The sequence below is a fragment of the Pocillopora verrucosa genome, chromosome 10, assembly GCF_036669915.1.
Source record: "Pocillopora verrucosa isolate sample1 chromosome 10, ASM3666991v2, whole genome shotgun sequence".
NCBI classification, from domain to species: domain Eukaryota; kingdom Metazoa; phylum Cnidaria; class Anthozoa; order Scleractinia; family Pocilloporidae; genus Pocillopora; species Pocillopora verrucosa.
In genome coordinates, this window is record NC_089321.1 from 13,515,552 (window position 1) to 13,531,678 (window position 16,127).

At 38.0% G+C, this 16,127-nt stretch overlaps 1 protein-coding gene across 1 annotated transcript; it reads right to left on the minus strand.

The window, feature by feature from the left end:
* Positions 1–400: 400 nt before the first annotated feature.
* Positions 401–16,112, minus strand: LOC131771756 (cilia- and flagella-associated protein 221). Its single transcript, XM_059087613.2, has 26 exons — positions 16,009–16,112; positions 15,809–15,909; positions 15,198–15,284; positions 14,082–14,177; positions 13,172–13,272; positions 12,900–13,003; positions 12,078–12,160; positions 11,562–11,638; positions 10,971–11,115; positions 10,318–10,432; positions 10,165–10,211; positions 9,942–10,006; positions 9,312–9,399; positions 8,574–8,663; positions 8,102–8,197; positions 7,327–7,420; positions 6,870–7,000; positions 6,025–6,105; positions 5,455–5,562; positions 4,582–4,833; positions 4,008–4,148; positions 2,874–2,974; positions 2,005–2,097; positions 1,133–1,261; positions 924–1,004; positions 401–779 (listed from the first exon to the last, which is right to left on the minus strand). The coding sequence occupies exons 1-26, from the start codon at positions 16,106–16,108 to the stop codon at positions 653–655; spliced, it is 2,733 nt and encodes a 910-aa protein (XP_058943596.2). The 5' UTR covers positions 16,109–16,112; the 3' UTR covers positions 401–652.
* Positions 16,113–16,127: the final 15 nt, after the last annotated feature.

Consider the following 16,127-nt stretch of genomic DNA (forward strand, 5'->3'; position numbering starts at 1 on the left):
GCCTAAACTGTGAAGTAAACTGTTAACATTTCGGCTTTACAACACGATTGTCTCTGGAACAATAAATTATATGTCTCTATATGAAGTATAAAAGCTGTTTCACCGCTGACCGCTCATATTTGGGTCGTTTTTTCTATCCCCGCTCGTCGCCCGTGATGTAGTAACTCCCTGTTTGTCTTCGTAATACGTGATCACGTGGCAATAGAGACTGTGTAACCGAAGAAGAGAGGGGCGTACGCGCGAGACATCACGAGTGTTACGTGCTTTCGCGCTAGCAGCGTGGATAGTGATGTCTAAGCTTTCATTTGCGGAACGTGTATAAAACACAATTATCTAGTTACGATCTAAATCACGCAATACTTAAGCACGTTTGGTATCTCAGGTCAAGGACACAAACGCAGTCGGTTTACGACACTTTTATTACAAAATGTTCTGTTTACGTTAGGGAATGAACCACCATTCGTATCAACAAATTTATAACATTCACACTTGATGTATATGCAACTCAAACCAAAGAGACAAAATTTTTACACGGCTCACTGAAATGGGCAAAGACGGTCAAATATCGGAAAAAGACAAGTGAAATCTTTCGCACTTTAACTAAAACAACTAATCAGCCACATCTGTTTCCTAATTTCAAATTTATCAAATTCTATTTTAGTTCCAGATTGGACGAAGACATGGCATCATTTATGGACTGTATCCTTTGTTTTATTCTAAATCCCACTCTGTTCTGCCGCTGTCTCAAAAATTCGTTTAATTCTTTTTCACGTTTCTCCCTGTAAAAGAACGCAAAACAAACAGAGGCAGTCAATAATTTTTCCAGCATTCTCTTTGTGAATGGACCAGCCGAACCGGCTATTTTCTATGAATCGTAAGCTCCCCTAAAACAAAATGTAATACACTAGGAAGGTCATCAGTACCTTGGAACGAAGGATGTGGTGGCTGCTGTTGGAGCAGCCACTAAGGTTCTCGTGTTTCCGCCTGGGTGAAGCACCATCTCACTATAAAGATACAGACACATACCATCAACTCAGACTAAGTATAACCACCCCTTTACTGTAGATAACAAAGCTGAAAAACTAAAGTACACGTAACATTATTATAAATCACGAAAGACGTCGAGAGCTACCTTAATTGCGACGACCCCTGTTGATCTTGGTCTCCAAGAATGCTCTCTGCCGAGGGAAACTGGGCACAAACCATCTCTGGCGTGGGGATTGGGATCTCCTGGAAGCCTGGGTCTGCTGCTTCTTCTTCCCTGAAACAACAGATAGTGGCAAAAAGATATCAGGATGTAATTTGTGAAGGCACTGTTACTGAAGGTGTCCTCACCAAACGCGAATTTTATTTTAGTTCTGGAGCCCTTTCTTGGGGGAACTTTAATCAGGATGATTAGTTATACAGAAATCTCCCACCCTACAAAATATAAACCTTTGATATTTTTCTCTCAGTAAGGAATGTTTAAAACTTTTACTCTTCACCGCGTCCAGTAACAGGACGCTGTAGAATAAACTAGGAGTTTAAGATTTTGCACGCGAACATAGTGTGGGAGAAGTGTCCTAGAATGTTGACTTCAAGAGGAATTTCGTGCAAACACGTGATTGCAGGCATAGTTCCTTTAAAACTGGAAAATAAATTGTCCAGGAGGCAGGAATTAGAAGAGCCACCTAATAAGAGCAAACTGTTTAAAGCGCGGGAAAGTGTGCGTGCCCAGTTCGCGCTTGTTTTAAGTCTTGCATCTGATTGGCTGCGAGAGTTACACGAGCAAAGTTTTATACACCAATAATAGAGCGGAAAAAAAGCAAAACCAACGCAAACTAGAATTACTTCTATTATCAGTTGAAAATTTTGCGCAGAGTTGATCATATTTTCCTTAGTGATGTGAATATCTTAATTTTGTATCAATTCTGTTACTCTTGAAACCGCTCGCATGATTTCGTATCGATGCATACATGTATTCATACATTATTTATCATCTTTGCTTAAATTTGCGTAACTTACGCTTCGTCATCACTCATGACGTCATCATCCGGGAGACCTTGTAGTAATGAAGGCACTTCCGTAGGCAGCAGGTCCTCACTGAATGGGTCAGTCCTAAGGTCGGAAAAGGGTGTACGCATGTTTTAGCAAAAAGAAAAACTATGTTTGTTTTCTTACCGCGCCTCTCAATGAATATATATCTCATTGGACGTTTTGGTGTGTTTACGAGTTGTCCCGTATTTTGATGAGCTCGTAGGGTGAGTCAAACTACAAACAACGAGTAAAAATACTTAGCAATACTTCTCACCAAAACGTCTGATAAGTTATTTATTGTCCTACGGCTTTCTTCCTGCTAGGTCTTTCTGTTCACTTCTCATAAGGCAGGGAATGCAAAGCGGATAGGAAGGGCAGCGCGCAGCCGACTGGTTAAAAAGATTTGTTTTAACAATACAAAATAACCAACTTTCCAAAAAACCGTTCAATATCGCAGGATATGTGTACTCTATTCGCCCGTTATTTGTACTCTACTTCGTACAGTTGGATAACAACATGCGATCTTTGAGGCTTGAATGGACCCAACCTTATGATTTCGCTCCACGTTACCAAAAATCATCATAACAGTTATATAGGGCAAAAACATCAAGGGTCAAACTCATTCAGCCACAACGCTGGACATGACCTTCTATACAGTAAGAACCATTCCACTTGTTTCCCGAAAGGTTAACCACATTACTTTCGATATAGTAAAACGATTTTTCCTATCTATCTCCAAATTCATAAATGACACATTACTGCAAAGTGCTGTCAAATAATTCAACCACATGATTTTCGAAATGACACGTTATTGAAAAGTGCCGTCAAAGAATTTAACTCTTCACTGATCGACTCACCACCGAGGAATCCACACATTTGATATCGTTGGATTTGCTGCCATGGATACCAGAGGCTGACAAGGAAACCGCTTCCACGTCATAACACCAGGAATAACATCCTAAAAAGGATACAAGGAGACATAAACGTTTCGGGACTTAATTTCTGACGAAAACTGCGTCATTTTCTTCCAAATTTAATCTACAGTTAGTCAAGTGAATCTAAGATATCTGAAAGCAAACTAAACCTGCCATAAAAGCAGGACCCATTGTGAGCAGAAAGCGGATTTGCGTAGATCACTTCCGTGAAACAAATGACAAACCTCAGTTTTGAGTTTTTGTTCAGGTTAATGAAACATAAGCTATATCTAGTGGCTGTAATCAAAGTAGATGACAGCCACCAGTGGATGATTTGGGTTTCTTTCCATTTTCGCTTGAAAGAGAGGTAGAAAAGAAAACACAGATCTCTCTGCCATTTCGTGGGAAGGGTGGAAAATCAAGTGGCATGGCTTTTAACAACAGATATTTTTTCGGAGAGCAAGAGAAAAAACTGCGGAAACATTTATTTCTACCTCCCTGGTACTTAAAAATTCTTCATAACTGCGATGATCACTCTCATCTGCAATTTGTACTGTTCTTCTCGCATCGCACTCAAAGGTAAAATACGAGGTTTCTGAACGGCAAGTTTTATGTTGCAAATTGTACAAACGTGGCTCTTGGAAGAATAATGCTTGATCCATCTCGCAGTTTTTGACAGAAAATACTTCTGAGTTTTTTCCATACAGATAGAAAATGCCCTCAACTCACTTTCTTCAGTATTTGATGGCCGAGTATTACGATTGAAAAAGGTTTCTTAAAGCAGTTTCTCGATTAAGTTTCGTAAAATCAAAACTAAAATTGTAACTGAACTGACCTATAACAACAGAGAGAAAAAACAAGGAGTCAATGAAAACCCAGCGTTATTTAACTACATAAACCGACCAAAAGCGCGGGAAAACGCGAGTGGCCAAGTCGCGTATTGCTTTCCCTTTGCGTCTGATTGGCTGTGAGGGCAGTGCACGACCAATCACAGAGAGAAGTAAAGCAGAAGCAAAGCGGACCCAGCTCGCTTTTTCAGTTGTAATACCCACAGATCAAGTATCAATTGGTGTTCACCTGTCTCTCCAGGTATTTCCTGCCTTGTTTCCCTGATTTTCCAGCAGTTCTGTTACGTGGTAACGGACACAAATGATAGTCTTCATCCACTTCGGAGTAAGGAAGCGGAGGCTTAAACACTTGTAAACCTGGTGCGGGGTTCTGTAGGCAAAAAATCATTGGCTATGAGCCATGTATGAAACAAGGCCAAGTTCGCAAAACATCGATTAACGCCTTATGAATCTCAAGGGGATAGAATATCTCTACTTCCCTTAAATCTTTTCGGTACAAAAAAGAGAAAAAAATGGGTAAAAACATCCCATTCGTAGCAAACACAAATACACCCTTTCATCGTCGATAATTCTCATCAGCTGTCTGATCGACAGTGTATTGACTTGGCAAGGAGAAATGACCTTATGGTCACTCCCGGAGAAGAAGCGGTAAAAATATTCATTACAAAAAAAAAATACAACAACTGCTGATTTTCTTGATTCTTACAACCGATCCGTCTGACAGTCTACTAGAGTAATTGCAAGGAGGAATTTATAATTGAACATTTGCGGGAGTAAAGTGGTGAAAATCTTCTGTAACTTACGAAAATATGCATGGGATGGTAAGATGTAGGTCTGAACAACGCTGCAGGCACCACGAGGGGCACCGCTTCAGGCTCCTGCACGGCTACGTCCTCTTGTGGGGTTGTGATAATGGGGCTCTTTACTTGTGGACTCTGTGTTTTGTCTTCTTCGCCCTCTTCTTTAGTTTCCTCGCCTCCTTCCGTGGTTGGGACGGGACTGGGACTTCTAACCGATGTAAGCGGTACACTGCTGACCAAGTTTATTATTTCATCCTACAGGAAACAAGTTGACAAACGAAAGGACATGGCGGTAGGATAGATGGAAAAGAATAGGAAAAACTCATAAGAATCGCTTCAATGCAGTTACAACGAATTATGATGAGGAATCAAGTTCCAATCAATGGATCAACCAGCTCTATCCACTGCAATCTTATGGCTAGAAACCACATTTGAACAAAGAGATGCTAGGTGTATACAAATATATTTGACTTAAAAAATTAAACAACTTCTAGAGGCACTCATCTGACTAGAAACTACATGCGATACACATACAACTCCCACAGCATTTGAATATGAAAGCGATCGTCGCAGTATTGAACACTACTTAATCAGTAGTGACAATAAGGCCTGAAAAAAAATTCAGGCCTGTACGGGTTTGAACCAAGATAATACAGTTATATTATATTGATTTGAACCCATGACCTCTACGATAACGGAGCAAAGTTCTACTAACTGAGTAAGGTACTCAGTAAGGTACTGTACGCTGTATCTGCACGCATGTACGAAACACGTTTCAAAGTAAGTATTTACATCGAGTAAAATGTTGGATTATCTTGAGATAAACTTATTGTACGCAAGTAAAAAAATAACGGTGCAAAACAAACTTGACGTTACCTCGGCGCCAACCCTCAAGGGACGTACGAGCTTTGGCGGGACATACCCCGAGGACGCGTCGGCTACGGAGTGACGGTTATAACCCAGGATGTCACACTGTTTGGGGACCTAGAGACGAATTAAGCTTTAGACAATACACAACAGACAGATCCACAGAGAGAACTCCCTCCCTTTAATCCTTAAACCCTTAAGAGTAACTAACATCTAATTTCTTCTTAGAATATCACCACTGAATCACACATTGATGTCATGAGAACAAAGGGGGATGATCACCAAGTAAAGAAACTCTTAATTGTTAGACAAATTCTCCTTGTCAGCACCTTAATAAACGTACAGAAAATAGTAATTTCGCTCTGTAATTGGTCTAAAAACTCGCCCGACCTGTCGAACCAATCAGATTCAAACCCAAAAGATAAGGGTTGTCAGCCTTCGGCTTCGGCTGATAACCCCAACCTCGACCTTGATTATTCTGGTTATCACAAAAACCCCATTCAGTAACTGTATATAATATTTCATTTTTAACAGTGTGATTAGAAACTGTAGATAGACAAAAACAGCTAAGAAACGTACCTTTAAGTTGTAATAAGGCACGTGTGTTTTGACATTGACAAAAGTCGCTTGCACATTCAGTGTACCAAGAGCATCAACATCCTGAGAGAATAAATCAAACTTTAACTAAACCATTCATCCATTCATTTGTAAAGACACCGTGGCTTTGTGGTTAGTACGAGAGGTCCTGGTTCAAGCACAGGCGGGGAACTAGGGGTAGGTACCTATCAGCATCACGAAACTTTATCCTCGAAGCGCCTCTTTCCACCCAGGGCCCAGTTTTTCGAAGACCAATAAGCGAAAACCCAGGGTCAATGTTAATCCTGCTTTCATTATTCCTTTGTTCAAAAGCCTTTATTGTAATAATTTTCCATTTTCTTTCTAAAGCATACTAATCATTAGAATGTAGACAAACAGAATCGGGTTGAATTTTCTTTCAAAGCTTTCAGACCGGAAATCAGACTTCACACTAACCCTGAATTATCTTGCCTCAGCTTTGAACAACCCGGTCCAAGAGTATAATGGGTGCTGGTGAACCACGAAAGGGAGGCAGGGGCGGGAACTACTAAAGATCGACAAGAATCCCGTCCAGAGTGGAGTAACAATACCTTTGGTCTCTTATGCTTTTAAAACCGGCAAAAACTCCGGCGGGATGAGCCATCGGGGCGTCTTATCCCTTCTATTACTTTCCTGAAATCATACTTGACTGATAATGACTACCTAAGCACACCGTCACCGTAATAATAAGCCTAAAATACCCCCCCCCCCCACACACACACACACACACGGCCTGCAAACATAACTAAAACCCTTAAGCTGCGGCTATCAAGGGCAAGGTAAGATTCAGAAATATTAAGCATGTGTACCATATCATCTTTTGTGTCCGGAGATTTATATGAAGGAAAGCAAAAGGGAAAAATGCCTTCAGACGAGATCCGCAGAGGAACCTCAACTTCATCGAACAGCTTTTCTTCTTCACTCTCTGCAAGTTGACTTCCTAAGAAGCAATGAAACAAAATAAAAACAGTTTTAGGAATTTTACCCGTGAGCACTTCCAGCCTGTTCGCACGCATAGAAAATAAAATTATGACTCTGCAATTTCAATTCATTTAGAAGTAGCGCCAACTGGAATGTGGGAAGCACAGGTTCGAAACCGTCAAGAGTCTGAATTTCTTTGTGGCTTTATCTTTCTGCCATTTTTTGTTAATAATTACTTCACCTGAGAGGGTTCAGTACGGAAAATTATTAATGAAAGAACTTCTGCCGTGACTACATGTGTCGCATGACTACAAAAGAAAAATTTATCCGAGAGGTTTTCCTTACTTGTGTGTTCTCGGGTGAATTTTCCCTTTCTCCAGTCTGTGACAAATTCTTCCAGGGAACTTAAGTGTCTACTGGCTCTTAGTCTTACTATGACCTAGAAAAAAAAAGCAGAGCACAGTTAAAGGAATTACTGAGAAGAAATTCGCAAATGTGAAACTCAATGGGGCAAACATCAACCACATGAGTACGCCACAAGTATGACGTCGGACGTCATAATGATAAATAAAGCTCGAGCGCGCACGAGAATTAAGATAAATCGCGCGCAGCGTGTGGCAGCAAAAAGAGAAAAATTATCATCAGGGCACATTGCATCCGTGGGGACACATTAACTTGACCATATCCTCTGGCAGAGGAATAAAGACGAGAACACGCTCTGAAGATCACATGATTTAACTTAATTCAAAGCTACTTCTAAGCGAAGAAAACTCTTTCCCAGTGACACTTCACTTAAAGTACCTGCTGGAAGAAAGGCCTGAGAAAATACAGGACTTCAAAGGAATTCCAAAAGGTTCAATCACAATACTGCGCCAACATCTCATTATTATACATAAATGTTTCCTAAGAGTTCACCGATTACTAGCCTGTTGCAGGTGTTCAGTTACTACAACAGAGCGAAAAACAAACGGTGCGATAATAGCGGAGGAGTGCAGTGAAAAAGCGAGAGGGTCCACTCCTCCGTTGTTGTAGTGCTGTTCACTAAGGCGCTTCGTTTTACTAACTAAACGCCTGAAACAGGCCAGTCGGTTATACAAATAAAGCGTACACTGATGATTACCTTTCGTCCTGCTTGAACAAACTTCTGTACAACCATGTGCCTCTTGCTCCACTCGTCATTAACAAGAAGATCAAACCGAGGTTCATTTTGAGGGATCTGAGAGTAGAAGAGTAATATTTCCAACCATGTTCATCTGGACAGCAAATGTTAAAGCTTACACGACAATAAAGAAAATAACACTTCAGCGCACCAAGATTATAGTGCTTTGCACCATGACGAAGATAAATCTAAGGTAACCACTAAGCATCACAGTTTGAAAAAATACCCCATTCTGAGCGATTGTGAACAATGCTTTTAAAAGCTCTCCTTTTTTCCTTCCCAAACAAACGTCGCTAGTTCGGCCGTATCCTATGACCAAGTGCCTAGTACTAGCTAAAAACTAGCCCCATCAAATATAGGAAAGCAAGCAAAAAAGTTCGCCAGAGGATAAAAGTTAAAGTAACATGTACATTCCCCAAAAAGTGATACATACTTCATCCGCTTGTCTGTGGATTCTTCTCAGTTCACATCCAACACAAGACCGGTCATACTCTTCTTCAATCACTGGGTCTCCTCGATTCAGCTTTGATAAATTTATAAACGGAAAATGTCAACGTGAAGTCACGCAAACTACCAAAGAGGAGGGGGAAGGGGTAACTCCTCGAAACTATAAGTTCTCCTAATACTAACCGTATCTTGGACCAATACAAACCATTTCCTACAACCATTTGCAGAACTGAGAGGCACTTCTCAAAACTCCCGGTGGTTACTGCTCCTAAAGAGCTGACTTTTGATTACCATGGCTTACAATCAAGATCTAGGTCTAGATGGCTTCGAAATTTGAAAAATTCAATCTAATGAAACGAAACAGTATCGTCTAATTTTTGAGCTAAGACTCGTACTACTCCTTTTTAGATTTGGATTTTAATTTTGGACCCAGAAAGAACATGAGCTTTCCTCGGGGAAAAGCGGTCCAGTGCAAGATCTCATAATATCACTTCGTTTGATGTGAGTGCAAGAGAAGGTCGAGGGTCTGAATTATTTGTTTCTACAATTGAATCTTTGTTTGTTGAACCTTTATCGAACTGTAAAATATAATATACTTCGTAAATCATCAGTGAGAGAATGGGAAGTACTCCATTTCTAGTGCTACTGTTCGCTCCGAAGACATCTCCTGGACCAGAATAAAAGCGAAAAATAATTTCTAGTAACAGACCACCGTTACAAATACCTTGTACTCTCTTTCATCTTCTATCCTTGTTTCACAAATCTGTTTTCTTGTTGCCTCCGATATGGGATCTTCACCTAATCGTACACACCTTGAGGGAAACGAACAGAGTGGTCTAAATTTTCTGATGCAAAGTATATCCTCCAGGTAAGGATTCACCTTTAAAATGGCATCATCGTTGTTAACTCAGCACAACATTAAAGAAAATGAGAGCGAGATACATCCAGTTTTTTTTTCCACAATACGAAGAGAGATCAAAGGAGGTGAACATACTACTTTCAGCGTGCGCAGTAGAATTTTCCGTTTCTTTTTGGCCGAGCGGTAAAAACCAATATGAGAGTAAGTCACGGGAAAGCATGAAGTGAAAAGGAGCACACAATCGTAATAATCCTCAACCTTCGCACGACTCCTGGAAAAGACTACTTCACAGGCAAATAAACGTCAAGAAACTCTGATCCTACTCGTTACTCAAACACCACACATACACTACAGTATGTGAACAGCCTGGTGTCAACGCCGGCCATAGATGATCTTAGCTATTCTATTCCATGATATTAGCCTTCGCACATGGCTGTAAGGTTTACAAAGGACTTTGTTACAAGGTTCATACATGGATGTTCTGACTGTACATACCATCTGAGCTGGTTCTGTCGTTCCTCTTGAATATTCTGATGAACTTCGTACTCAAACTTAGTTTCCTGTGCATAGGGAAATGATGTAAAAATTCGTAAACCATATACAACAGCATGACAGCAATTAATACTGTCGTTCGCCTGCAGAACAGACTAAGTTATGGAAGTTTGTAAAGAATTATTTACATGATTTACTCCAACACTATGATTTTAACTCATCTTACTTTCATCTGTTTTGTGCTCCCTGTAACATCTTTCTTACTTTGAACAGCTTAAAAGGAGAAAAAAACATCGACAGAATTACCTGGGAGTAATCAAACTCGTGCTACATTTGTTCATACATGATCAGTTGGTTTGATTTACATCAAGTCACCCACCCTCTCTTATCTGCTTGGCCTTCAGTTTTCCAGGTTGTTGTAGAAGGATACTGGACACAGTGGATGGATTGTCAAGACCAGTGGTTGGAAATCTCAAGCCATCTCTGACCAGTTCCTGTACAAAACCAAAAAAATAATATGGCAAAACAATGTTCATTGAATACTTTAATAACATTATTTTCTCTACATAAGATTCTTCAGAAGATAAATCAAATAATGAAAATATTGAGAGCTCTAAAGATATTTTCTTCTAGAATGTTTTTTTTTCCTAAACATCTGTTGCACGCTCCTGGCAGACTGCAAACATTCATTCAAAGTTGGAAGCAGAAATACAGTGACCAAGCTCTGCTTTCAACACATGTACTCATTTGGAATTCACACATTGAAACTCTTCAATGCCTAACATACACCTCATGAACAAGCGAAAAAGGCTTAAACTCTTCCTTTTCCTTTTTGTGCTATGCCTGCCTTAAAAGAGAAAAAGGAACACCTTCTACCCAACACTGCCACCCCCCCCCAAAAAAAAAACGAATTTATCCTTCAAACCCCTTATCCAACCCCCCAGAAATTGACCTACAAAATTTCCAAACATTTTTGAATGGCAAAAATTTTTCACACAATGTAGGTGGCTTTTCTTGATTTCCAGCACCTACCTGGGGTTTCTTCTCTCCTGGAGTCCATGGTCTGGTCTTAAGTTTCTTCAGTCTTGTTCTACCGAGAGGATCAATCAGTAATGGGTCCAGGATTCCATTGGTGGGTAATGGGGGTAGTTCTTCTGTCCATGCTTTTACTTTCAACCTGTTTCATGACAAGCACAGCACACGGAAATTCTGAAATGAGTCATAGCCCTTAACACTTCTCATTGCCAAGATCTAATTATCAATTCAGTGCAATGTCTGTAATGCATTTCTCAGAATCTTAGCTCAGAGAATCTGTTGTGAAATCAAACAATTTCTCTTACTGTAGTTGACATTTTTCTTAGTTCTCTTTGCCTTTATGCTTAAAAAATTGTATTTGATCAATCCTGGGTGTGGAAAGGGTTACAGGACTTCTCTACAATCCAAAGATTCACTAAGTTTATGTGCAATGATGGGATATAAGCTGGAGAGCCTCTGAGGAGAAAGCCAAAACAACTACAAACCACAACTAAAAATAGCCCCTATAAGAGAAAAAGTTACATGTACAAGAGATAATCTCTTAACAAGGAATCCACTGCAGCAGTATTTTTTTTATACTAACATTACCTTTTTGCAAGTCCTGGCTCGGAAGTTCCAGTGAAGGAACAGACAAGTGGAGACATGTTAAATTGAGACACTTTCAGCTAAAAGCAAAGAAGGCTTTACAATTAAAATTCCATTTGATGCAGAGAAGCTCTTTGACACAAAGAGGCTGCATTTTCTTTAAGTCTACTGACATCTTTCTCTAAAATATGAGGAAATCTTGCAGTTCCAAGTTCAAAAACAGCCAGAGTTCAAGATAGAGTGTGCATACATCCACTGAGAAATTCCAATTCTGATGATCATTAATTGAATGATAACATTTCATTTGATCCTACACTGTATTACTTGAACTTTAAATCAATTTTTAATAATTATAATAGTTAATAATAATTATAATAATAATAATAATTATAATAATAATAATAATTATAATAATAATAATAATAATAATAATAATAATAATTATAATAATTATAATAATAATAATAATAATAAAAACACCATGATAAGTGCATCTGGGTATAAGTTTTGCTAATTTACCTGAAGCTTCATGTGAGCTGTTGAGAAGTCCATTGGTGCAAATGTCACTTTAATCTCTACCTCACCATTACCAGGTACAATTCCTAAAGGACAGATTTATTCAACTGTTAAATTTCTGCAAGTGCCCTAATAGTGGGGCTTTCATTTAAATCATAATATTGTAGGTACCCTCACTGCATCTGATGACTTGTAAATTTTTACTGATCATGTTGGTTATTTGCCATATTTAAGTTGAGGAAAATTTGAAAGAGAGTAAAAATTTTACTCTTTGTAAGCATTTCCTCATGAAATAAAAGTATGAATTTCCTCAGCATTTAATCATATAATTACCAGGCTTCCAAGAACAAGTCAGAATCAAAGCAAAGGAGAAGTTTGCTCCACATACCAATCCTTCCCTTTTCCATTGAAAAGTATACATGGAAATTAATGACTTAATAAACTTTTAGCCCTTATATAAAAAATTAAAATTCTGAAAATAACTCAGTAATGCTACCAAATAGTCATCAAGTGGTAAGGACCACTATGTAAGGTTCACAGAAAGCTGGTACTATACTTTGGTTGCTCAAGAAAAAAAATTTAAGCCAGTGCCTTTCAATTTAGGTTCTAACTGGTGTCAAAACAGATTACCCAGACAGGAAGAGTGGCTTTTATTGCATACATGTACATCTCTTTTAACATACTGATGTTAGCAAAAATTTTATTTACGGAGGAATAACAAATGCAATATGGAAATCACAAGTGATTGCAAATATGTTTCCTAGCTGTTACATCTTATCATCAATAATCTTCCTATTACTTCAGGTGATTTCAACAAAAATTTACCTGACATTGGTTCCACAGTAAATGCTGGGTGTAACTGGACATAACTCAGCGTGAACTCAAATTCCACTGCGATGTCACACTTCAGAGGAATCACTTTTGTTGTTCTGTAATGAAGGAAACAAAATTCCATGTTGTGAGAAAATAACATAAAAATAACATTTTGTTAGTAATACTCTTACTCAAAGTTGAAACAGCTTGGGCATGCTTAAGATTTCATTTACTCTTTTAGTAAAATGAATTTAACTTAAATCAGCTTCATGTACTTTACTCACTTTTCTCCAAGTGGTACAGATGGAAAGTGAACTTCTCTAGGAAACTCATCAGTGTTCATCACAGGATATGCATGAATGGGAACAATAAGGTTTTCCTCTGCCTGAAAATTAGAAAAAAAATATATAAATGTATGTCTTGTGATTCAATTTTATCCTACAGATAGTTTCAGATTTGTATTCAACATTTTAGACTTTTCCAAATTAAAATTGTTAACCATTCATAAAACTTAACTGCAACACACATGTAACATAATTTTTTAACATAATTTCTTAACTCTTTAACTCCTGTGAGTGACCAAGACAGAATTTCTCCTTACTATATCTATACAATATCATGCAGATAAGTGATGAGAATAAAGAAAAATATCAATTATAGGATAATGCTAATGAACCGATGCCAAATTCTCCAAACTAACATAATGAAAATTGTTTGGCAGACAGTAAGGAGAATTGCCAATGAGATCTTAGGTGTTAAGGGTCAATTAACAATTTTTTCCCTTATATTTGAGCCCATTTCAGGTCAGAACGATCCACTACTTACAGTTTACAGGTATAAAAACTAAAAGCCCAGCAAACATAATTCAGAAACCAGACACTGTTAATATATTATAGGCATGTACAAATTGTACATAAGTAAAAGAGAATGTTAATACCACAAAATATTATCATGACTGTTGAGAGAAAATAAGTAATCTCAAGAAAATCTGTCATATAACGCTGTTAAACCTGTATCATTCATGACATGGTTCAAAATTCTTCCTGGTTACTTTTAAACAGTCAACCAGTTTCAATTAAAGGAATATCCCTAGACAAGAGAAGGAAATGGACATCAAACTGGTAGGAAGGATTTAACATTTGTTAATCCAAAACTCTGCCATAAAAGAATATGAATGGAAATCAAAATGGTTACCTTTGTGTGAATTCGAATACAGTCATAATAATATCTCCAATCATCAGGTGTAAACTCCACAACAACTTCAATGAACATTCCAGGCACAAGCTTTTCCTGTTCAACAATAATAAAAAATACTGATTTATTATTAATATAAAAATGAAAATACAGTGTATACCAAAATCTCTTACAACCTCCTCCAGATTATTCCACATAACCAATATGCGATGTTAATTATAGATGTTATATATGTTTAGCCAAGCCTAAAAGCAGAGCTCGCAATTTTTTTTTAACAGCACGTCTCAAGGACACAACGCCTTGCCCCGGCCAAGACTAGAACCTGGGTCATCCAACCCGGAGCCCATTGCACTGACCACTGGACTACTGGACAGAGCCGTGGCATTGGCGTGCCCACGGTACAGTTGACCACACTTGTTAAAAGTAGCACCTTGTACAGTCGTATGGTTGTATGGTCGTACATCCAAATTTTTTCAGCTTGATGGGTTACTACTATTTTGTATAATTATGGGGCTATACTCCGCAAGCTCCACTTTTAGTAAACTTAGTATTATGTATGTAGTAGTATGTATAATTATATTCAGTTGTCCCTGTTATTTAGGTTAGGTTAGTTAAGTAAAATGGTAGTTGTGTATCTAGAGATTAAAGTTTTTTTTTTGTATTCTTTTAAAACCTTGTTCTTTGCTTAACCCTTTGCACCCTAACATCAGTATGCATATTCTCCATACTGTTCTCCATTCATTTTCAAAGAGGCTGACAAGGAGAATTTATTTCACAATCAAGAGCTGCTTTAGTTGGTGATCATCTCCTTTATTCTCATGACTTTCATGTTTGATTCAGGGATGATATTAAAGGGAGAAATTAGATGCTAGTCACTCTTAGGGGCTAAAATTATAAAGGGTTGAACAAAACACAATTCCTTTAAAATTATGCAGGCAAAAATTAACAGAGTAGGTATAAAAGCAAAAACAGACTTTTACAAGTAACAAATATCCACTTGCAGTTAAGTAACCACAAACAAATATAAAAATTGTGATAGTAACAAAGGTACATGTACAAGTAGGATATATCAGTGTTAGGTACAATTAGCAGCTGTAATAATCAAAGTACGAGTACCTTCTTTGTATATTTGATATAAAAGAACTTGGTAGATGGTGGTATTATATGCATTCTTTGGCTTTCATCAGAAGCATTTGCTAATCTCTGAGACATAAAAAAGGAAGCAATAGCAATCACATACTCCATTTTACATCCAAATATTACATTATGGGTGTTCATTTTACATTAACGCAGCTTATAAAATGTACAATTCGGCCTTTACCGTGAATACTTTCTGTATTTGTGAGTCCACCTGAAAAACGGCTGTATGGCTAAATGTGAAACCACATTAATAAACTGTCATGTGATGCTGTGACTAACAGTTGTACTCAATACACAAACGAAAATTAGGGTTATCATGAACTAAGAACCACACCGCATGCACCACGGTAAATTTACAACAAATTTCAAAAATCAAGGCTACTCGGAGTTAAACAGAAAACTATCATATTTTTCCGAAATATTGCTCTAAACTTTCAGTAATTATATTTCCTCGTCTTTAGAACAAAACCCTAGGATCATAGAAACTTGTAAACAAATGTGGCTGTAGTATATTGCTCTTTATGTTGGGATTAGGAATTTTAGAACTGTTCGTTTGTTTTACCAGACTATGATTTAAATGTACTCACAAGTGTTCGGGTAATTTTTTCACCAACTTTGAAGCCGGAAAAATTTATAACTGAAGGTTTGGCTTGCAAAATAGAGTTCTGTCCAACTTTTGCATAGATTTCTGCAAAAAGAAGCAGGCGGTTAGATTTACAAAAAAAAACGTTTAAAAGTAGCTTAAAGGAGATTTCAATCGCTCCACTTCAACTTATGATACACTTACTTGTTTCTAACAGATGATTAGGAACCGGTTTATTAATGACAGGCGCCACAAAACTATCAAAACTTTCCGAAACCATGGTTCTCGTCCGAGCCGCCGCCATTTTGAAAATGTCTCAACTT

What these genes read in the sequence shown, in the direction of transcription:
- LOC131771756 (XM_059087613.2), bottom strand. Translation starts at nt 16,108, where the DNA reads ATGGCGGCGGCTCGGACGAGAACCATGGTTTCGGAAAGTTTTGATAGT. An exon ending in GGAAATACCTGGAGAGACAG is followed by an intron (nt 2,975 to 4,007) that starts GTGAACACCAAT and finishes TATCCTTTTTAG; the next exon opens with GATGTTATTCCTGGTGTTAT. An exon ending in CAGGGGTCGTCGCAATTAAG is followed by an intron (nt 1,005 to 1,132) that starts GTAGCTCTCGAC and finishes GTATCTTTATAG; the next exon opens with TGAGATGGTGCTTCACCCAG.